The 24,285-nt window shown below is 36.8% G+C and overlaps 1 protein-coding gene across 7 annotated transcripts in view; it reads left to right on the plus strand.

Annotated features, from left to right (window-relative positions):
* The window catches only part of MYO9A (myosin IXA), a 282,825-nt gene that overhangs the window by 225,246 nt on the left and 33,294 nt on the right, over window positions 1-24,285 (plus strand). For all 7 annotated transcript variants that reach the window (XM_042941515.1, XM_042941514.1, XM_042941518.1 and 4 more), the window contains 5 exons: window positions 6,894-7,086; window positions 8,600-8,728; window positions 9,547-9,652; window positions 10,485-10,616; window positions 11,352-11,475. In XM_042941515.1, the coding sequence (XP_042797449.1) occupies window positions 6,894-7,086; window positions 8,600-8,728; window positions 9,547-9,652; window positions 10,485-10,616; window positions 11,352-11,475 (684 nt within the window). The remainder of the gene's footprint in view (window positions 1-6,893; window positions 7,087-8,599; window positions 8,729-9,546; window positions 9,653-10,484; window positions 10,617-11,351; window positions 11,476-24,285) is intronic.

Consider the following 24,285-nt stretch of genomic DNA (forward strand, 5'->3'; position numbering starts at 1 on the left):
CCCAAACTGACTTACGAAGATAGTGAAACCTTAAAGTCAAACATGAAGGGATATTACAATAAAGGAAAATTGTAGGTCAGTCTATATCATAGCATAGATATAAAAAAATCTTAAACTATTAGCACTTAAATCTGTGTTAATGGAAAAAAATGAAAAAAAAACCTTTGTGATAAAGTTGGTTTTATTCTATGAATATAAAGTTGGTTTGTCATTCAAAAATCAAGTGACGTGAACTTCCTCTGAAGATGGTGGAGTAGGAAGATCCTAAGCTCACCTTATCCCATGGGTACAACTAGATCACACCCACATCAGTGTAAATAATTCAGAAAATGACCCAAAGACTGGCAGAACGTGCTCTCCACAGCTAAAGGTAGAGAAGAGGCCACATGGAAGAGGGTAGGAAGAGAGGAACTGTGGTGGGATCTAAGTGGACCCATAAGACTGTGTGAGAGAGAGGGACTCCATGGGCACACAGAGGGGAAGGACCTATGCCAGGCACCCCAGGCACAGGGTACTCACATGGGGAAGACAAATCTTCATGGCATGTGGCTTTGAAAACCAGAGGAACCTAACAATCAATGGGGCTTAACACCAGTAAATTTAAAAACCAGTGGGTTGGCTCTGGGAGAAGTGGGAGAGTAGAGCCCCCACCCTTAAAGAGACAGAAGAACAAACAGTCCTACTGAGATACAGCATAGAAGCAGCAGTTTGAAAAATGCATGGGGTGTATGGGAAGGATATTTATTTACTAATCTCAGAACATGTGCTGGAGAGGAAGGGATCTTTGGCAGACTTCTCCAAGAGCAGAAGAGCTGGTGGGTGCCATTTCCCTCTCTGCCCCCCAGCCTAGATATACAGGCTGCTATGAGAACCAGCACTGCAGCAACACTCTCCACTTAGCTTGCTGGCAGCACATTCTGCCCCCATGTTCTCCTGCAGAAATGCCCCCTCTAGTACATCCTAGGTCAGAGCCCATCCAAAGTGGTGCCTTGAGCCTGGCAGTGTGCAAGCAACACTGACAGGGACCGGCACCACTCCAAAGTGACTCCTGCCTAAAGGAGAGTAGAAGATAACCACATACATCAGTACAGCTGCAGCCCAGCAGTGGGCTGAGGTCAGACATCGGGTCTGACTGTAGTCCCTGCCAACCAACGAAAACTTTTCAGGGGACAATACAAGGAAAGCAGCCTGTAGTTTGGTGCTACTGCATGTTTGGCCAACTCCTGGTCTGAATCAACTTAAGGCCAAGGTGGCCCTAGACTGGCCCACTAACAATACATGGGCCAAACCCTGCTCACAACAGGCAGTGAGAGCCGTTGCAGATGAATGGACTGAAGGCAAACACGGCTTAGCTACAACAGCATGGTGCGTGCAACATACATAGGAGACACCCCTGAAACATCAGGTTCTGGTGAACAGGGGACATTGCTCTGTAGGCCATTACAGGACCTCTTCTTCATAAAGTCATCAATTTCAAGAGTGGGAGATGTAGCAGACTTTCTTAACACATAGGAACAGATGCAGAGAGACAAAATGAGGAGACAGAGGAATATGTCCCAAATGAAAGGACAGGACAAAATCACAGCAAGGGAGCTAAACAAAACAGAGATAAGTAATATGTCTGATAGGGAATTTAAAGTAATGGTCATAATGATACTGGATTTGAGATAAGAGTAGAGGAACTCAATATGACCCTCAACAAAGAGATAGAGAACATGAAAAAGAACCAATCAGAGATTAAGGACCCAATAACTAAAATTAAAAATAGATGGAATAAATAGACCAGAAGAAGCAGAAGAACAGATCAGCAGAGGTTAGAGTAATGGAAAGCAACCAAACTGAACAGGGGAGAGAAAAATACTATAATAAAAAATGAAAATAGACTATGGGAACTAAGCAATACCATCAAGTGCAATAACATTTCCACAATAGGGACCCTAGAAAGAAAAGAGAGAGAAAAGATGGCAGAAAATTTATTTGAAGAAATAACAGATGAAAACTTCCCTAATATGAAGAAGGAAACAAATCCAGATCCACAGAGAGCCCCCAACAAAATCAACTCAAGGAGGTCCACATGAAGACACATAATAACTAAAATGGCCAAAAATATTGTTAATAGAGATAATTTTAAAAGCAGCAAGAGAAAAGAAAATAAATACATACAAGGGAAATCACTTAAGGCTAATAGCTGATTTTTCAGCAGAAACTTTGCAGGCCAGAAGAGAGTGGCATGATATATTGAAAATCCTGAAAAAACAAAAACCTGCAACCTGGTTGCAGAATTGTATAGAATACTCTATACAGCAAGGCTGTGATTCAGAATAGAAAGAGAGATAAAGAGTTTTCCGGACAAACAGAAATTAAAGGAATTCATCACCGCTAAACTAGCCCTATAAGAAATGTTAAAGGACAGAAATGTTTCCTTTCCTTTGTCTGGAAAGAAAGACCATAAGTAGTAGGAATAAGAAAAATAGGAAAAGCAATAAAAATAAGTATATCTGTAAAAATCAGTCAAGGAACTGACAAAATTAAAGATATAAAATGTGACACCATATACCTAAAACATGGTGGGAAGGAGTGAGGAATAAAGTATGCGGTCAAACTTAAGTGACCACCAATTTAAAGACTGCTAAATGCATAAGATATTAAATATAAACCTAATGGTAACTACAAATCACAAACTGGTAGTAGATATCCAAAAAATAAAAGAGAAAGGAATCCAAGTATATCACTAAAGAAGGCCAGCAAATTGTGAGAGAAGAGAGCAAGGGACAAAAGGAACAGAGAACTACAAAACAACCATAAACAAGTAACAAAATGATAGTAAGTACCTACCTATCAATATTTACTTAGAATGCAAATGGACTAAATGTTCCAATCAAAAGACATAGAGAGATGGAATGGATAAAAAAACAAGGCCCATTATATGTTTGCTACAACAGACTCATTTCAGACCTGGAAACACCTGCAGATTGAAAGTGAAAGGTAGAAAAGCATTTATCATGCAAATGGAAATGAAGAGCCACGGTAGCAATAGTTATATTGGACAAAATAGACTTTAAAACAAAGACTGTTAACAAGAGACAAAGAAGTACACTATATAATCATAAAGGGAACAGTCCAACAAGAGGGTATGATAAATATAGGGGTGCCTGGGTGGCTCAGTGGTTAAGCATCTGACTTTGGCTCAGGTCATGATCTCATGGTTTGTGAGTTCAAGCTCTGCGTTGGGCTCTTTGCTGACAGCTCAGAACATGGAGCCTGTTTCAGATTCTATGTCTTCCTCTCTCTCTGCCCCTCCCCCACTTGTGCTCTGTCTTTCTCTGTCAAAAATAAACATTAAAAAAATAAAAAATGAAGATATAACAATTGTATATATTTCTTCGCCTTTCTACATAAAGTAGCTGATAACAACCATAAATGAAGTAATTGATAGTAATACAATAGTAGGGGACTTTAACAACCCATTATATTAAGGGATAGATCATACAAACAGAATATCAACAAGGAAACAGTGACTTTGAATGACACACCAGACCAGATGGATCTAAAAGATACATTCAGAACATTCTATCCTAAAACAGAAGAACACATACTCTTTTTTTTTTTTACACATATTCTTTTCAAGTGCACATGGAGAATTCTGCAGAATAGGTTACATATTAGACCATAAAAAAAGTCTCAACAGATTCAGAAAGATTGAAGTCATACCATGCATCTTTTCTGACTACAATGCTATGAAACTAGGAATCAACAACAACAAAAAATCTGGAAAGAATACAAATACATGGAGGTCAAATAACATGCCATTAAATGATGAATGGGTCAACCAAGAAATGAAAGAGGAAATCAGAAAAACTCATGGATATAAATGAAAATGAAAACACAACAGTCCAAAATCCTTGGGATGCAGCAAAACTTTCTAAGAGGGAGGTTTTGAGCAGTACAGGCCTACCTCAAGAAACAAGAAACATCTCAAATAAACAACGTAACCTTATACCTAGGAGAGCTAGAAAAGAACAAACAAAACCCAAAACTAGTAGAAGGAAAGAAGTAAAGATTAGAGCAGATAAAAGGAAATAGAAACTAAGAAGACAGCAGAACAGATGAATGAAACTGGGACCTGGTTCTTTGAAAAGATCTAAAAATTGATAAACTGTTAGCAAGACTCCAGAAGAAAGGACTCAAACAAAATCAGAAGTGAATAACCACTGACACCATAGAAATACAAAGGATTATAAGAAAATATTATGAAAAATTATATGCCAACAATTTGGGCAATCTAGAAGAAATGGATAAATATATAACCTCCCCAAACTGAGTCAGGAAGAAATGGAAAATTTGAACAGACCAGTTAGCAACAATGAAATTGAGTCAGTAATTAAAAAAAAAAAAAACAACAACAAAAAACAAAATCCTCCCAACAAACAAGTCCAAGACCAGACAGCTTCATGGGTGAAATCTAACAAACATCTAAAAAATAATTAATACCTATTCTTCTCAAACTGTTCTAAACAAGAAAAAAGAAAGCTTTCAAACTCATTCTATTAGGCCAGCAATACTCTGAATCAAAACCAGATAAAGACAGTACAGGAAAAGAGAACTACAGGTCAATATCTCTGATAAATATAGATGCAAAAATCTCAACAAAATATTAACAAAGCAAATTCAGCAGTATATTAAAAAAATCATTTGCCATGATTAAGTGGGATTTATTCCTGGGATGCAGGAGTGGTTCAATTTTTGTAAATCAATTAATGTGATACATCACATCAAGAAAAAGTATAAAAACTATGTGACCATTGCAACAGATGCAGAAAAAGAGTTTACTGAAGTTATACCATCCATTCATGATAAAGACCCACAACAAAGTAGGTTTAGAAGGAACATACCTCAACATAATCAAGGCCATATATGAAAAATCTATAGCTAACTTCATAGTCAATGGGGAAAAACAGAGCTTTCCCCCTAAGGTCAGGAAGAAGACAAAAATGTCTACTCTCACCACTTTTATTCAGCATAGTATTGGAAGTTTCAACCACAGCAGTCAGACAGATATGGAAATAAAAGGTATGGAAATTGCTAAGGAAGAGATAAAACTTTCACTATTTGCAGATGACATGATACTATATATAAAAAAAACTAAAGAGTCCACCAAAAAGGTACTGCTAAATAAATTCAGTAGGATTGCAGAATACAAAATCAATCTATGGAAATCCACTGCATTTCTATACACTAAGTAGCAGAAAGAGAAATTAAGAAAATATTCCCATTTAGAATTCTACCAAAAATGATAAAATATCTTGGAATAAACTTAACCAGAGAAGTGAAAGTCCTGTACTCTATTAACTGTAAAACAATGATGAAAGAAATTGAAGATGACACAAACAAATGGAAAGATATTCCATGTTCACGGATTACAAGAACAAGTTTCGTTAAAATGTCCGTACTAACCAAAGCAATCTACTGGATTTAATGCAATTCCTATTAAAATGCCAGCAGCATTTTTCATAGAACTAGGACAAATAATCTTTTTTAAAAGTTTATTTATTTTGAGAGAGAGAGAGAGTGGGGGAGGGACAGAGCAAGAGAGTGAGAGAATCCTAAGCAGGCTCCACACTGTCAGCACAGAGCCCAATGCAGGGCTTGAACTCATGAACCATGAGATCATGACCTGAGAGCCAAAATCAAGAGTTGGATGCTTAACCAACTGAGCCACCCAGCCACCCCACGACCAAGTTAGAAAAAGAGAATGATGCAAGAGAAGGAAAAGAGAAGAGATTTATAAAAAAAGATCTGAGTCTCAGAGATAATACCTGGCATTTTTATCTTCTGTGAATTACTTCAAATAATCTTCAGGATAAGCTGTTCTTTTACAATCATGTAAACTGTAGTTAGTAGGATTATGATGTCAGATACACTATTTTTTTTAAATGTTTATTTATATTTGAGAGAGGGAGAAAGAGCATGAGTGAGGGAGGGGCAGAGAGAGAGAAAGGGAATCTGAAGCAGGCTCCAGGTTCTGAGCTGACACAGGGCACAAACTCCTGGACCGTGAGATCATGACCTGAGCTGAAGTAGGAAGCTTAACTGACTGAGCCACCCAGGTGCCCGCAGGTACACTAATTAAAGTAAGAAAGAGCTTGAACACTAATCATGGGTCAGTCTGTGTGTGCTTCTGCCTTTGCCTATGATATTGTTCAGTTAAACATCCCTGAAGTTGGGGCTTCCTGGGTGGCTCAGTCGGTTAAGCGTCCGACTTCGGCTCAGGTCATGATCTCGCGGTCCATGAATTCGAGCCCCGCGTCAGGCTCTGTGCTGACCGCTCAGAGCCTGGAGCCTGTTTCAGATTCTGTGTCTCCTTCTCTCTCTGACCCTCCCCCGTTCATGCTCTCTCTCTCTCTCTCTCTCTCAAAGATAAATAAACGTTAAAAAAAATTAAAAAAAAACAAAAAACCTTCCCTGAAGTTTACATAAACATTGAAGCATTGTTAAGCATCAGAAATTACTGGCAGCTCTAATTCATATCTAATCAGACTTTCTATTGGTGCTTGGTAAATGTTTAGCACACAGTCTATTCCCTTTCTCCTTTGTCCAAATCCCAACTTTATGTGAAGAACTTTTTAATAGGAAGGGGAACATTGGCCTGTTGCCACTGTCGTCATTCTCTACCACATTATATTTTGAGGGGATTCGTAGTGGTAGAGGATTGAAAAGTACGTCTCACTTGATATATATTGTCAGTGTTAACCAGAATTCCCTTTCCCTCCAACTCCTATAACTGTGTTCATGAAACTTCAGGGAAATAAAAAGTAGTTCCTCTTAAGTAACTGGTTAAATATGTTTAAAGATGTTTGAATGTATTTGGAAACAGAAAATTATCTTCCATTTAGTATGATCCAGAGCTGTCATCTCGACAATTTGGGGTTGAATTGTCCCGTTTGACCAGTGAAGAACGAACTGTTCCTTTAGTGGTGGAAAAGCTCATAAACTACATTGAAATGCATGGACTGTACACAGAAGGTATTTACCGAAAGTCTGGTTCAACTAATAAAATCAAGGAGCTCCGACAGGGTCTAGATACAGGTAAGATAGTGCTCTCCAAATCAAGACCACATGCTTTTATTTAAATAGGTCATTTTACACTCTTAAAGTTTTCATTACATGTTGCCTTTTTTTCTCGTAGCCAAAAGAGTGCAATCTTTTCTGTGGTGCTTATTCATTTTGTGGCTTTCTAAAGAATCTTTGTTTTTATGTGGTCAGTTCAGCAAACACATATTGAGTGTGTCATTTATACAAGGCATTATTAGGTACTTCAGACAGATCTCATTTAATCTTAACAATTTGGTATGGTCATGATATCTGTAATTTACAAAGAAGAAAATAATTTAAAGAAAATTACATAATGATCTGTTGATGATGATGTAGAGCGGTGTGCCAATGTTTTTATTCTAATCTTCACAACAGTCCTATGATTTAGGGATTATTATCCTACTTAAAGAAACTGAGGCTTACAGAGGATCTTGCCCAAAGACTCACCACCAATAAGTGATCAAGCTGGGATTTAACCCCAGATGTTCTGAATTCATAATCTAAACTATCGCCTATTAGTCTGTTATTTTGACTCCCAAGTGTGCTGTTTCTGATGCATGTTCTCACCTTCCTATATTGATGACATAATTATTTAGTGGATTAAACATGTACCTGTGTAGAACTGTAGCCTCAGACCCGGAATATATCAGGAGTTTGACTTTGGTTTCATTGTCAACTTCTACTTTTTATCACTATTGGGAAGGAATAGATCATTTTGAATCAAACATAGATACAAAGCTTGTCTCTGTGTCTCCAGGAACCTATCTACGTGCTTTTTCTTTCTAGTTGTTTTGTTTTGCTGTTGTTGTTTTAATGGGCAAATCAGGGAGAAATTAGTATGGAAATAACAGAAAATGTTTGGTAAAACTCAAGCAGGAACTTCTGCCTACCAGAGACTCCATCTACTCCAGTTTAAAGGCAGTTTCCAACTTGTGTCTTGCACCTTGGGTCAGCACAAATGAAAAATCATTCATCCTATATCCTCCCAATCATTTCCTTTGTATAACCTTTGGGAGTTTATAAGTGAAACAGAGTAAAGATATGTCCTTTACATTTCCTAAGTTCAGTTATTGCTGTCCTTTCATCTTTAAAAATGACTTAACACTAGCCTTATTTTTAGAAAATGTCTTCTGGGCCTTTTCCCCATGTGTTGTCCAAAGCATTGCTAATGAAAGTGTGGCTCACAGACCAATCTACAAGATAAGTACAAAAACTGAGTGTAAGCATTTAGAAATACTTACAACAGTATTTAACAGAGCTTTGACATGAAAGCATATGATCTTTTATTTTACTTATTTAGCAGTCTACAACAGATTTGGAAAACAAACAAAAAGCTGTTCCTTTACCACTGTTAGAAGTGCTGTTCTAGAGCAAACAATTAGATTGTAGAAGGTATTAGTTCAATTAAGAACATGAAGGCTTCCTTGGTGATGATAGTTTTTAAAATGAATTATTTTAATTTCTTTGCATGTTTTGGCTTTGTTATCTAACTCTTGTCTGTAAACAGATGCTGAGAATGTAAACCTGGATGACTATAACATACATGTCATTGCAAGTGTATTCAAACAATGGCTTCGTGATTTGCCCAATCCACTCATGACCTTTGAGCTCTATGAGGAATTTCTTCGAGCTATGGGTAAGCACAGGCTTCCTGGATTCCACGGAAGGGCTATACTTGGGAAAGGAATGCTATCTTCATTATAGATTTATTTAGTCATCCTCTAGTGGTTTAGTCCATATAGGTCCAAAAGTAAGCTTTTGACAGTCAATACAGAACTGCCACTGTATTCTCACCTATTCATTTGTTGATTTTTGAGAGCTTCATTAAAATGTCAGGATCCTAAAAGTTTTCTGAGTAAGTCAGTTAGTTGCTTCTCACAAAGAGATTGAAAGACTAAGATTACAAATTATAAACACATTAGAAAACTAAATAGATTTAAGGGCCAGCTTATATTCATTTAAATTGTGAATCTAGGCAAGATCTCTGCTATCTATTTTATGCCAGGCCTACTAGATGATGGAGTTTAGTTTTTCAGCACTACAGGTATGTAGGGTGTTGCTGAAGGCCTGCCTAGACATGTTTAGGCCCTGAGGCATTACTCCTCAAATTCCTATAAGACCAATTTATAAATTACATGGCAATTAATTAATTTTAATGGGGGAATCCACCTGCCACAAAATGCCTAAAAAACTAGGCCGTCTCTTTCCCCTTGCTGTAATAAGGATTACTGGGATATAGATTAAAACCAGGAGACTGCTTAGTGAATATAGAATTCAAGCAAAGGAAGATTAGTAGTAACTGTGAGTTGCTTGTTTTCTGTCATACAGGTACAACTATCTCTCCTAAAACTTTAAAATTTAGAGCCAGGCTGCCCTGCTTCTATCTGTTCAGGAGGAAGATACAGCATATAAGAGGACGTATTCAATTTTATTTGCTGTCCTTACTCTTTCTAGGCCTTCAGGAGAGGAAAGAAACAATCCGTGGTGTATACTCTGTGATTGACCAGCTCTCTCGAACTCATCTCAATACACTGGAACGCCTCATCTTTCATCTAGTCAGGTAATTTCAAGGAGCAAGGAAAGATATGATAGTTTTGGGTTTTTTGTTTTTTTTTTTTTTTTTGATTCTTTTAAATGAGGGAAGAACTCCTTCATTTGGAAAACTGACAGATCTTTTTTTTCCTATTTATAAAGTCAGCGACTCAAACAGGGGCTTACAGTTCCTTGGAGCAGAAAGCCTCAGCTGAGTTGGACTGCATGACAAGTGCTTCTCTGCCCTGTTTGAGCCATGTAACAACTTCAGCCTCATGGTGGCACTATGTAGCCTAGCCTGTTATCTCATTCCTGAATTAGGAAATAGACCTAACCTAATTCAAAGGAGGTGGGTTCAAATGGTGCTTGAGAATTGACTGACCAGAGACTTCAGGAGTGGTCTCTCTTCTCTGAGTATAAATATCTGCAGTAATTGGGTAGAAAGTTATGTTTATTTTTATTAGATAAGTATCTGGTAAATACTAGATAAATGTTAGATGAATATCTAATATGACTATCTGAAAATGCCTTAAAGTCTCTGCTGTGCATTCTTCAGACACGTTTATCAGGTGTATGGCAGTGGGTCAGAAATTTCCCTTGATAAGCTATCTGCTAGCCTATATTGCTTCAAGTAAGGGACAGAGTGAAAGTGCATTAAAAAAAAAAAAAAAAAGTATATTTTCCAGAGGCAAAGGAATAGCTTTGGGAAAAGTCTACAAGTATCTTCTTTCAACTGATATGTATATCCTTCCAGTACTACGTGCTTGATGTCATACGTCATCTTTTTCTCATATCCTCTGCCTGTGTCCTTAGTATTTACCCTTTTTCTCTGAACTTCACTTGGTTTTTTTATTCCTTAGGATTGCTCTACAGGAAGAAACTAATAGAATGTCTGCTAATGCTTTAGCCATTGTGTTCGCACCCTGCATTCTCCGCTGCCCTGATACCATTGACCCACTACAAAGTGTGCAGGACATCAGTAAGACTACCACGTAAGGCCTGTTGTTAACACCTCCACAAGACCCCAGAAACTTCTGAGTCAGCGTAGCCACTTTATCCAGATATCGAACATAGTGAATGATTTCATAAGTTCAGATGTTTTTAAGAAGATTGTTAGACACCATTGGGTTTTCTTACGCTGAAGATGAAAATTTTTTTTTAGATTCTATTCAACTGAACACCATTTGTTTTGAAGGATCTTACTTTTTAAATTTAGCTTTTCTTTAGCAATGCTTGTAATCTCGAAAAATATTTTAGAATTTCATTTTACCAAATTATGTATACTTGGTATCTTCCCATAATTAGTCTAACTGGCTCCGAATCCCTTTGGCCTTAGTACTTCAGTATTTCTGCATTTTACTTTAACCTTTTTTGGTGGGCCTCTGGTTTCCTTCTAGATTGATGGTTCTTAACCTTGACTGCAAAAAGAGCTTTAAAAAAAATCCTGGTGTTTTTGTCCCATCCTAGAGAGTCTCATTTAATTGGTCTGGGGTATGGCCTGGGCTTTGCGACATATAGTCACTCCTCGGGTGGGTACTGAAGTACAGCCAAAGTTGTGGACCACCATTATAGAAACCTTGTCATAGAGCTCATAAAATAAGGAATGTTGATTTTTCTTTCATTCTCCAACCATCTGCCACATTTAGCTGAAAAGCAGTCTGTGGATACTACACTTTATTTGACTTACTTCAGCTCCTAACAGTTTTCTCTTTTTCCTCCTGTTTCAGCTGTGTGGAGCTGATTGTTGTGGAACAAATGAATAAATACAAGGCTCGTCTCAAAGACATCAGTAGCCTGGAATTTGCTGAGAATAAGGCAAAGACCAGGCTGTCTCTGATTCGTAGATCAATGGTAAGATACAAGATGTGGAATCACAGGGGAAAATGGGAGCCTTCCTGGGGCTTTAAGTGTGCATTTATGGTGTAAAGAGAGATTATTCTCCAAACCTTTTTCACATGGAATGAGTAAAAAGAAACCACTTTAACTCAGGGTAATATAGATGCCTCATGTTTGATATTTTAGCCCTCTTTAGTAATATGTACAGAATATATATAGTTAAATGTGTAGAAGTTTTTAAGTCAAGTATTTGGGTAAAATGCTGGTGGTTTAATAATCTGTCCTGTTTTCTTTTCCTGTCCTTTCTGTGAAAATTTAACCTATCCTAATTTTTTTCTCTACTTCGTTCCACCATCTGTTCCCACCCTCAACCATGTCACCTTTGATGTTCCTGTTAATACTTGTGTGATGTAGAGAACTTAATCATTTGCAAGAATGTGATTCATAAGGAAATGGAATTCCATCTGTGAGTCTACTATTATCAAAGATTTCTTTAAGGATTTATTATTAGGTTTTGAGAAAAGCCTGGCAAAAATTTAATTTGTTTTCTCCATTTGCCTACTTTTCTGTTTAATGTCTTCCTTTGTAACCAGTGACCTATAGATAGACAACTTCAGTTCTCACTGACCAGTAATCAGTAGGATCTGGGTAACTGGGATGCTACTGCTGCATTAAAGTCCTATCATTTGCTACCATTCCCCTCAGCTGCAAAACAGAATTGTAGCAATGAAGACCCAGTCAGATTCCCAGTAAATCTCTAAAGGGAAGCAGGCTTCCCTGTCATCATGCTCGTGCTTTTCCAGGAGCCCAGCAATACTTCATCTATATCTTCGTGATTTATACTTAGATTAACATTAAAATAACTCTGTTTCTTTCTTTAGTGCTTAAACTGCCTGGCACAGAATAAGTCCTAACAAATATGTCTGTTGATTTAAATTAGTGAAGGGTCTTCTCTAAAAATAAGTACAAACATAGACCTTTTCCAGGCAGTCAAGTTTCTAAAGAAAGTTAATTGCAGGACACTATCTAAATCTTTTCCCTAGAAAATGAAAACAGAAACACTATTGAAAAGTGAAACCCTTTCTGGTAGTCTGAATTTTCAGGAGCTCAGTTCTAGGATGCCCAATTTAGCAGTGCCCATCTAAGAAGGATGGGGAGAGACCTTTTACTCTAAAACTGCTTTTCAAAGCAGCTAGACAAGCTGTGCTTTTTTTCCCCCTGATGCTGCAGAAGACAGATATATTCAGTCCATTGAAAGATTAAACCTTCTCTTTTAATGGGGCAATGACATGTACATTCTAACCTTCTGCTTTCCTTTTCATGTCCTTCCTAATCCAGAAACCTGTACTAATTGCAGTTAGATTTATGAGCATTACCCGCAATTCAGTCTCGGTATGTATTAATATTGCAATGTGTCATAGCCACTTTACATTATTGTCTACCATCCATCCAGAGTTGTTCTGCTCTGTCTATCATCCATGCCTGTCCACCTTCCATGTACCGCCCCAGTTCAGGTCCCACTTCCTGACCAGCCTTCACTTGTTTTTCTCTTACTCTTTTTCTTTAGAACCTTCCCTTTTCTTCCTTTGTATCATGCAGCTGAACAGTGTCCATTTATAATATACTGGTTTTGCTCTTTGTCAGATAAGCCTCTTTGTAGATTTCTTCTTTGGTTGGATCATTAAAAGGTAACATTGAAAGCGGCTTTGAGGTATCAAATTAATTTCTGAAGAACTTTGTTCTCATTGGTCCCCTTCACTTCATTACTTGAAATACCTATTACTACTACTAGCATCCTCCCATCATTAGTGACGCTTATTTGTCCATTCATATCTGTGACTTTAATGGTGACTTCCCAGATATAGAATAATAGCTCTCATCTGCTTAGCATTTTTCAGACAGAGCAGCAAGCAAATGGTAGTGAAAAAATTGACAGACTGGTTCTAGACTTCATAGTATAAATATCATAGTATAATAGAGCTCATACCAGGATTTCATTTATTATACAAAAAAAAAGAAAGGAGAGATGGAAAGCTAAGAACACCAGTATATGTGGAAACTAACTTCAGAGGCTATCCATCTGTGGTTAACTAGTTCATTGAGGATCTCAATTTGCTGGGATATAAACACCGATCAGTTTTGCTTTTTACCTAGTAACTGCCTGCCAACTCTACCATGTCTGACTCCCCTTTCTGATTGGATGTCAACTGCCTTCACAGTGTCTTGTCACTATTCTGCAATTTTTAAACACTCTTGTCTTCATGGCAGTATTTAAGAATCAGTTTTCTCCATATTATAACTTGAGTCACAGACTTGATTCAGTTACTGTTTTCATTTTCTCTCAGGCAAACTAGACTTTAATCTGGGGCTGAAAACTTTTGGGGTGGGTAAGTAGGTTCCTTTTATTACACATGTCCGCCTTCCCTTTTTCTTGTGATTTTTCTTCCTCTAGTGTTGAAACTGGGAGGAGTGATACCGGGGGCAAAATCCTACATGATATCCCACTGTTGAGGTGGCAGTCCTCTTTCTTGGTTGTTCAGCACTGCTGTTCTAGCTCATTGTCAATAGCCTAAATGTAGGTGAGTGGGAACTTCCATTTATCCTGCTAACAGATCAGTCCTATCCCATGTTTACAGGCATTGGCAATCCCTTGGAAGATTTGGTTACATCTTTGGACTAAACCTACTAATGGCATTCACACCATGGGACTCTGTATGTCTTTTTTTGCCTCAGGACTTTACAGTCAAATCTACCTCCCAGTACCAGTTCTAGGGCCTACAGGCACATTAGGGGAAAGGTTACATTTTTCATACCTCTTGGAACCAGGTTCCAGGAACCAGGCCATTGTCTTTCCTGTCTTACTATCTCTCACTTCCCCCACCATACGCTCTCCTTATTTCTCTTTTCCCTTATGTATATAACAGAGGGGTAAATCAGTAAGTCTTTTGCCTATACAAATAACCAAATAGGGAATGAAATACCAGTCTGACTTTCTTTTAGATGACCATGATTCTTTCCCTCTGGATTTAAATATGACAACTTCTTTTTTCTCCAAAGAGGAAAGGAATGTCCTATTTTCATAAACTCTGTGTTCCCCTTAAAGTCTAGTAATCCTCTTTTCTTTTCAGCCTTTTTAGATTCACATTGAGGGAAGGTGTTAGGATATTGATGGTAGGAGCTGTCTCAATAAATTGGTATCTCTCAGTTAAACCCTTAGAGAAGAGTCTGGTACCAACTATGGTTGGCTTCTTAAGCTAGTAGATGGAGTACTTCATTATCCTCAGCTTTGGGCCTTAGCCACAATTTTGGAACAGGAAGAAAAATGCAATGTACTATTGCATTTGCATTTAGCTGTAGTAAAGGCTGTATATAGGCCCAGTTCTTAAGAGTATGACTGTGTCTAGGGAATATTTGGTATTTAGTAAGTATCCATGGAATTGAATCTAAGAATTAAATCTAGGGGAGATAGCAGTGAGTTTTTAGGATAACCATTACAAATAGACTAATCAAACTCAATAGTGTTCATTATTCATAGATGAAAAAAATTACTATTCCATAATTAAATATAGTAGTGACTTTTCTGAAATGAAGAGTAAAATATATTTATGAAACGTATGTTGTATTATTGCCAATGTGAACGGTCGTCTTGAGTTGGGTGTTGAAAGATGAATAATAATTTAACAAATGGAGAAAAGAAGGAGGGGGAAAAGAGAATTCAAGAAGGAAAGAAGCATGAAACAACAATCTGTGAATAATAACTACCTGGTATAGCTAGAGCTGGGGTAGGTGGTGTAGAAGTGGCAGAATAATTTGGAAAGTAGATTGGAACCAGATGTGCAACATTAAGAATTTTTAATTTCTGGGGTGCCTGGGTGGCCCCGTTGGCTAAGTGTCCAACCTCGGCTCAGGTCATGATCTCACAGTTTGTGGGTTTGAGGCCCGCATCAGGCTCTGTGCCAACAGCTCAGAGCCTGGAGCCTGCTTTGGATTCTGTCTGCCTCTCTCTTTGTCACTCCCCTGCTCGTGCTCTGTCTCTCTCTCTCAAAAATAAATAAACATTAAAAAACAATTTTTTTTTAATTTCTTGGGGCTCCTGGGCGGCTCAGTTGGTTAAGCATCTGACTCTTGATTTTGGTTCAGGTCATGACCTCATGGTTCATGAGTTCAAACCCTACATAGGGCTCTGCGCTGACAGTGCAGAGCCTGCTCAGGATTCTCACTCCCTCTCTCTGCCCCTCCCACACTCTCTCCCTCTCTCAAAAAAATAAAGTTAAAAAAAAAATGAATTTTGAATTTCCTGCTTTGAAGCATTTGGGAGCTATGGAAAGGTTTTTAAATGAGGGAGTGTCACCATCAGTGTGTCTTTTAGAAGATAACTGGTAGCATTCTAAAGAAGAATAGATTAGAGATAGGCAAGACTAGCAGTCATGTATCAGAAAGCTCTTGACTCATAAATCACTGAAATAGGTTGAATGCTGATCATTTCATTTTGAAATGATGTGGAAAATCTTTCTGCTACCATGCAGAAAGAAGGTCATTAGGTTTATGGAGCATAATCTTTGGCTAGGACACTCCCAGACTAGGATTTCAGAATATGATATGCTTCTAGTCTCATCCAGCTATTCCTTTGCTATAAGAAGTGGTTTATTTATTTATTTATGGCATAATTCCAAACATAAATATTGATTTAGCACTATTTATGTTAATATAATATGAAGAATACAATTCGAAATAAATTTTACTAATCTGTAAAACTTTCACAAATCATCATCTTGAAAGATGTTACACACAAAAGTTTCCATAACCAAACAAAGTTGGGGATATAATGGATAACACTTCCAAAACTTTGACCATGGAATTCTTTTCTTCATAACGTATCTAGCTGAACAAGCATTCTAAGAAGGGCATTTTAAAAAAATGAACATTCTAATTTTTAAAATAGTATCAGTTGCTACTTTATTTACTTAGTTTGAAATTTATAAATTGCTCTAAGTCTTTTCAGAGATTTTACTGCTGTACTCATAGTGGCAGACCTTGTGAATTTTGCCTGTTGTAGGCTTATTAAAGAACTTACCTGCATGTCTCTTTTAGAAGTTAACATACCTTTGATTCTGTATTAACCCGTATAGGTAGATCTGCAGCGTTAAATTTTGCAGTTGACTACACCAAAAGAAGCTAGAAATGTCCTTCCAAAAGTTAAGTATTAATAATTGGAAAGCCAGAAATCAATTGAAAATTGGCAGCTCTGAATGGTTCCAAAGGAAAGAAATATTCCAAGTGTGGACTTGCTTTCCTTCCAGCGAAGGGTTTTGTCATTTCCTTATGTTAATAATGTATAGTATCTAAGTCTGCTGTTCACATTCAGGTGACTTGAAATAATAAGAATCGGATTCAGAGAGTGAAGATTTTCTCAGAATATAGAAGCATTCTTATTGTTTCTGGTACTGACCAGCAGGTATTTTTATATTGTTGTCTTTTTTTTTTAAAGATATAATTGACATGTAATGTCATGTTAGTTTTAGGTATATAATATAACAATTTGCTAAAAGTATATATTGCAGACTTTTATATGATGATTTGCTATATGTATATATTACAGAATTTACCACAACAAATGTAGGTTACATCACCACACAGTTATAAATTTTTTTCTTGTGGTGAGAACTTGTAGTGTTGTCTTTGATAACACCACACCCAGAAGGACCCTATTCTTTCTATTTCTCCCTAAGCCCTTTCCAGAGATCGTCATGGTATGCATGAGGTATTACTTAGATCTCTGGAAAGGGGTTGTGGGAAATAGAAAGAGTAGGCTTAGATCTGCATGCAGTAAATGTGCAAGGCCAGTGACAAGGAGGATACACAGGACCTTCTTGGGAGAGTAGGCAGAAGGAGAACAGCATTTGTGTTCTTTGTGTATTTGTGAGAAAAGCACCTCTTTCAAAGCTTTGGAATCTTCTCTCAAATGGGGACAAATGAAAATTATGTAGGGAATTATTGTACATAGAATTGCATGGAAATGGAAGAACTACAGTAATATCTGGGAAGGAACTTAATTCAGGAAGCCTAACAATTAGGTTTGAAGAATAAAAGGCAGAAGATAGGAAGTGAGAAAACATTAAGGATTATTGTGGTTTAGAATGATGGGGTTATATGTGAGAAAAGAGAGGTGAAAAGTTTACAAAACAGTAGAGTGATCCTGGGGGGTTGTGGTTAAAGAATAAAAAGTACAGAATGCTAGACAAAAATGAATGCTGTTGGCTCCCTGTGTAATTTTTGCTGCTAGAAGGGGATTACCTACCATTTATATTCTAAAACTCGACTGTTAAATAGTCTCAGTTCACTCTTGTATCTCCTTTTTTTTTTTTTTTTAATTTTTTAAAAATGTTTATTTATTTTTAAGACAATGCGAGAGACAGAGTGCAAGCAGCAGAGGGGCAGACAGAGAGAGACACAGAATCTGAAGCGGACTCCAGGCTCTGAGCTGTCAGACCAGAGCCCGATGTGGGGCTCAAACTCATGAACCGTGAGATCATGACCTGAGTTGAAGTCAGACGCTTAACCGACTGAGCCACTCAGGCGCCCGCTCCTTTTTTTTTAAATGAGATTTGAAGCTTCATTCTAGTTTTGTGTGTGTGTAGTAATGTACTTAGTGGTTTTAAAGAAACTATTTTCTTTTTTCTCACAGAACTTGGAGCTGAAAGATAAACTATTTTGTGTTTACCACTTTCAAATCACTGAAAGGTTGTTTTTTTTTTTTTTTTTTTTTAAGAGAAAGAGAATGTATGCCAGTGGGGGAAGCAGGGCAGAGGGGGATAGAGAGAATCTTAAGCAGGCTTCAAGCTCACCACAGAGCCCAACCTTCATCCTACAACCCTGGGATCTGATCTTAGCAGAAATCAAGAGTCGGATGGCAAGTGAGCCACAGAGGCACCCCTGGAATTCTTTTATAGTATGTAATGTCTTTTAAAATTAGCCATTTGATATATTTAAGATCACATATTTTTATATAAAAGAGATTCACATACTTTTTTCATGTTCATTGTGGAAAATTTTAAACAGGGTAGCGTGTAAAAGCAGGAAGCAAATCATAGATATCTATTAATATTTTAGAATATTTGTATTTCAGAGTGCCTGGGTGGCTCACTTGGTTAAGTGTCCAACTTTGGCTCAAGTCTTGATCTCACGGTTTGTGGGTTTGCAAACCCATTTGCACTGAACAGCTCAGAGCCTGGAGCCTGCTTTTGATTCTGTTTCTCCCTCTCTCTCTGCCCCTCCCCCGCTCATGCTTTGTGTGTCTGTCTCTCTCTCTCTCTCAAAAATAAATAAACATTAAAAAAAAAGAGAATCCTTTAGAATATTTGTATTTCCCTCGAAATTTTTCCTTATGTATATTTGATGAAGTTATGATAATACTAGGTATCATAGTTTTATATTTCTTTCATTAGGAAGACTTTCGTAGAGGTAAAACGTAATCTCAATTCAGTATTCTTAATCTATTTAGTAAACTTTTACAATTTTACTAAATAAAAATGAGACTACTTTCAATTCGTTTCCTTAAGGATACTTCTCTTTGTAGGCTGCATCTTAGACACATCTTTTTCCCTTCCCATTTTCTTCTGCAGATGATACCTATCCTCCTAATCCCACTCATTCATTCTATTTCATTTATTTGTATGTTTTCAACAAAAATAGAACAGTTCTGCCATGTTTCAGGCACTGTGCTGGAGGTATAGAAATGACAGTATCTCTGCCTTAGATAAAATAACAATCTAGCAAACAAATACATAATTGCAGTTCAGTTTACTAAATCTCGTCTGTGCAAAAAGCTGTAGCAACATAGAAAGCTGGTGACTAGTACTGCTTGTGAAAGTTGAATGAACATCAGTGGCCAGAATGGAAGATTTCTTGTTAAGAATGAAGGAAGGGGAGAGTAATAAGATATAATGAGTTAGTAACATTTTGGGCTCTTAAATTACAGAATCAGGAGTTTGGATTCAATTCTTTTTAGGTCTTGAGAGTCTGTCAAAGGTTTTTAAGCCAGGGAATAATACTACCAAACTTTTACCCATTACCAAAGACTTTCAAACCTTTTTAGGGAAAGGCAATGACTGTACTCAAGGGTAGCTTCCAGAATGTGACTATTAGGTATACATGGAGTAGCCTAAGTTATTGGCTGTTTTCAAAATAATCCTATATAAAAGCACCCCACAACTCATTGGCTTAATGCAAGCATGTATTTATCACTTAACACATCTGTGGGGCAGCTGAGGTTTAGCTGATTTAGGGTAGACTGCAGGTTAGGTCCAGCTCTGCTCCACACATCTCTGATTCTTCTTGTACTATTGGACTCTTTGGGATATTTTTTTTTTCATGATGTCTTCATCACGTGAATTGGTAAGCTCAACTGTGCATGTTTTTGCTCCCATAATGTCTGCTAATAAATGTCCAGCTGGTCAAAGCAAATCATATGACCAAACCCCAAATCAAGAAGGGGAGAATATACTTCACCTATCCTGAGGCCATGAGGAGGGTGCAGATATAATTCTATTCGGAAGGTTGGAGAATTGGAGCCAGTAATTTAGTCTGTCATGATCTTTGATACTTCTGACAAGGCCAGGAGGAAAGCTCAGGAACATGTTTCTTTACAAAGAAAGCAGAGTTTTTCCTTCATACATCCCCTCAAACAACTTAGTCCTTTTTTCCACCTAATGTGCCTGCTCAGCATCTGCTCATGATCCAAAGCTGAGTTTCCTTCTCCTTCATAGACGTTGGCCTTATGGAAAAAGGAGCATTAGTTCTGCTTTTACTAAAGGGAATCAGCTTACAGCTCTTTTAAAAATGCCATTAAGAGATGCAATCTTAATTCTTATTAAAATGACTTACCACTGGCTGTGGTATCTGGAATGAGGGAAGATGTCACATCTGGTATAGTCAATATACTTTTGATCTTATCCCTCAGATGATTTTGGATACTGTGGTCCTTCACCCAAAAGCAAGAGTTTTTAGTTTCTTACAAGTTAGTTGCAATATAGAATATGAAGCTACATCAACTAACATTTCATATTCTGGAATAAGATATTTGCAAATGACATCTGATAAAGGGTTAGTATCCAAAATCTGTAAAGAGCTTATCAAACTTAACACCCAGAAAACAAATAATCTAGTTGAAAAATGGGCAGAAGACAGGAATAGACATTCCATAGTCTTCCAAAGAAGACACCCAGATGGCTAATAAATACATGAAAAGATGCTCAACATCACGAATGGCTAAAATTAGCAACAGAGGAAAAAACACATGTTGGCAAAGATGTAGAGAAAGGTAAAATCTCTTGAACTATTGGTGGGAATGCAAACTGGTGCAGCCACTATGGAAAACAGTATGGAGGTTCCTCAAAAAGTTAAAAATGGAACTACGCTACATTCCAGCAATTGCACTGCTAGGTATTTACTCAAAGGATACAAAAATAGGGATTCAAAGGGGTACATACACCCCTATGTTTATAGCAGCATTATCAACAATAGCTGAACTATGGAATGAACCCGAGTGTCCCATCAACTGATGGAATGGATAAAGATGATGTGATATATATATATATATATGTATATATATATATATATATATATATATATATATATATATATATATATATACACATATATATACATATATGTGTACGTATGTATATGTACATATATATATATAATGAAACATTACTTGGTGATGAAAAAGAATGAAATCTTACCATCTGCAATGACGATATGGATGGAGCTAGCATGCATTATGCTTATTTAATAAGTGAAATAAGTCCATCAGAAAGACAAATACCATGTGATTTCACTCATATGTGGAATTAGGAAACAAAACAGATGATTATATGGGAAGGGGAAAAAGAGGGAAGCAAACTGTAAGAGACTCTTAATGATAGAGAACAAACTGAGGTTGATGGAGGGAGAGGGGTGGGGATGGACTAAATGGGTGGTGGGTGTTAAGGAAGGCACTTGTTGTTATGAGCACTAGGTGTTCTATATAAGTGATGAATCACTAAATTCTCCTGAAACCAATATTACAGTATATGTTAACTAAAATTTAAGTAAAAATTTGGGAGAAAAAGTATATTCTGTGACATTAAAATCCATTGGTTTTTTATACTTTCAATGGCTTTATAATGTCATAGGTGGGTCATTTGGGAAATATTGGATCACTAAGTTAGGCAGATCTTTCAAAAATTTTTTTTGTTGAAGTATTGTTGACCTATAGTGTTGTATAGTTTCAGGAGTACAACATTGTAATTCAGCAATTATATACATTACTCAGTGCTCAAATGTTTCCCAATACAGTATCAAAAATCACATTTGTTAGTATTACCACCAGTCTCTTCAGACAATCTTTTAAGTACTGGGTAGCTATCAAACTCACAGAGCAGTTACAAGTTTTCTAAAATTCCAATATTTGTTTGAAAGCTTGAAATTTTATTATAGACAACAAATATGGTCATGTATTTCACTTGAAATGATGAGCTCTCCTCATACATTTTTAAAGTAAATGTCTGCCACATATCTAAGTTTGAATAATCCTACTTTGTTGATTTTTATAAGCACTGTTTTATGAATAAAGCAGTTGTAATTCAGCTTGCATTTGAAACAATTGCACTCATATTTTTCTGAAGATAACTGGTCAGTATGTAGCAAGGTCCTTTATATGTACTTCCCATTTTATCACACAAAAAATAAAAAAAAAATAGTGAACTTAAGGGTTAGGAATTAATAAAATCAATTCATACTACTTGATTAATGAAATGAAATTGACTTTTTAAAAAAGCTGCCATAGTAGCAAAAAATACCATGATTACTAATATAGTTTGGTACTGCTGCCTTGGACTCATGCAAAAATGTTAGCAGTTTTACCTACAATTGCTTTTGTGCAATTAGTGCAAATGTTAACAAGTGAGAAGGGCAAACAGCAACTTAGTATCTTGATTTTGATACTGCAGACCCTTTTAAATGGGTTTAGAGATATCACATAACCCCTGCCAGGGATCCACAGACTACTACCTAGCCTTTGGGAAACCACTGCTCTACATACAATACTGCTGACACACTGCATTGTACAGAAATATTTGACGTGGGTAATTCCTTTTCATGTGCAAGATACAAATACAGTCATATACTGGCTGTGTTTAAAGTACTTACTAATTCTTATGATCTGATGAGCCATAATTACAAGCATTGGGATTTTTGATCAGGCCTGTAACCTAATTATAATACCATTCAAAGTAACCAATATTCCAGAAAGCCTTGAATATAGGACCTGTCCTTATCAGGAAAGCAGACTCCTCAGGAAGAGGTCTGATAATTCACTTCCTTGCTTCCTATTTTTGTTAAGATCACTCACTATTGATATTTCGTCTTGGCCCAAAGTGCTATTTTGGGGTAAAATTTCTTCCTAAGAATTCTGAAGTTTTTGTTTTAGCTAGTTATATACAGTCCTGTCTAGATGATGCATATTTTCTTCTCCTTATATGTTCAACCCTTGGGTATATACTTTCCTTGGATCTTCATAAAGTATAATGACTCCATGGTGAGGGTAGTACATGTCTTTCCTCACATAGTCTTCAGGTTTTGTAAGGGCAGTGCAATCTAGTCCTTTATAACCACCACAAGTATCTCTGTCTTCATCTGTCTTTAACTATTTGGGCTTACTTTGACTCAGCATTGAATTTCTTTGTGCCTCATCGATTGTGCCTTGCCATTCCTTCCTGCATATTTCTGCCATCATGAACCTTAAAGCATTTTCAGAAGATATCAAAACTCTTTCATAGGCCTTATTCATTTTAACACTTTGCTATACCTTCTAGTCATATTGTTATCTCTTCAAGCCTTGGGAGAAAATGGAAATGTTAGTATCTTTATTTAGATCCTCCACATTAAGGCATTTGGTTCTCAATATTTTTGTTATGGTAAGGAGCCTTTTACAGACTGGTCTCACAGAGTAAAGAAACCTTTTATGGACTCACAGAATTCTGATCCAAATGAAATAATTAAGGATTTTTATTTCAGAATATCATTCTTAGAAAAAGTAGATAGTAGAATCATATAGACTTTCTCAGATAAAATATGGCAAATATATGTGATTAGATGACTGAATTCACGGGTATTAGAATGTTTTAAGGGGCTCCTGGGTGGCTCAGTTAAGCATCTGACTCTTGATCTCAGCTCAGGTCATGATCTCAGGATCGTGAGTTCAAGCCTTGCATTTGGTTCTGTGCTGGGCGTGAAGCCTACATTAAAAAAAAAAAAAAAAAACATTCTAAAAGAAGAGAGGGAGGGATCAGATAGTACTGTGTATTATGTGGTGAGAGTACTGAGGAAGAAATATTTAATTCTGCCTGGGCATACTGGGAAGGCCTGTGAGCCAGATAGTAAGGGAAGGTACAAAGCATACATGGTATAAAATATTTCTTGTTAGAAATTAATTAAAATAATAAGTCTGTGAGAAAAAACCAGGCCACAAGAAAAATCTCAAAGGCACAGAGAAATTATTGAGTAATTTAAAAATAACAATAAAAACACTATCTGAGTCTCTGGGACATGTACCTAAAGTAATGTTCAAATGAAATTGTGTTGCCTTAAAAAACTTATAAAAAGAAAAAGTAAATAACAAAATTAACTTAAGGAAAGCAGAAAGAAGAAAATAATGAAGGTAAAAGCAGGAAATAAATTAGAAACAACAAAAATGGTGAAACAAACTTGATTCTCTGAAAAACAAATCATTAGCTAATATAATTAAAATGGGAGTAGGCACAAATTTACAAGTAAGAAATAAAG

The sequence above is a fragment of the Panthera leo genome, chromosome B3, assembly GCF_018350215.1.
Source record: "Panthera leo isolate Ple1 chromosome B3, P.leo_Ple1_pat1.1, whole genome shotgun sequence".
NCBI classification, from domain to species: Eukaryota; Metazoa; Chordata; class Mammalia; order Carnivora; family Felidae; genus Panthera; species Panthera leo.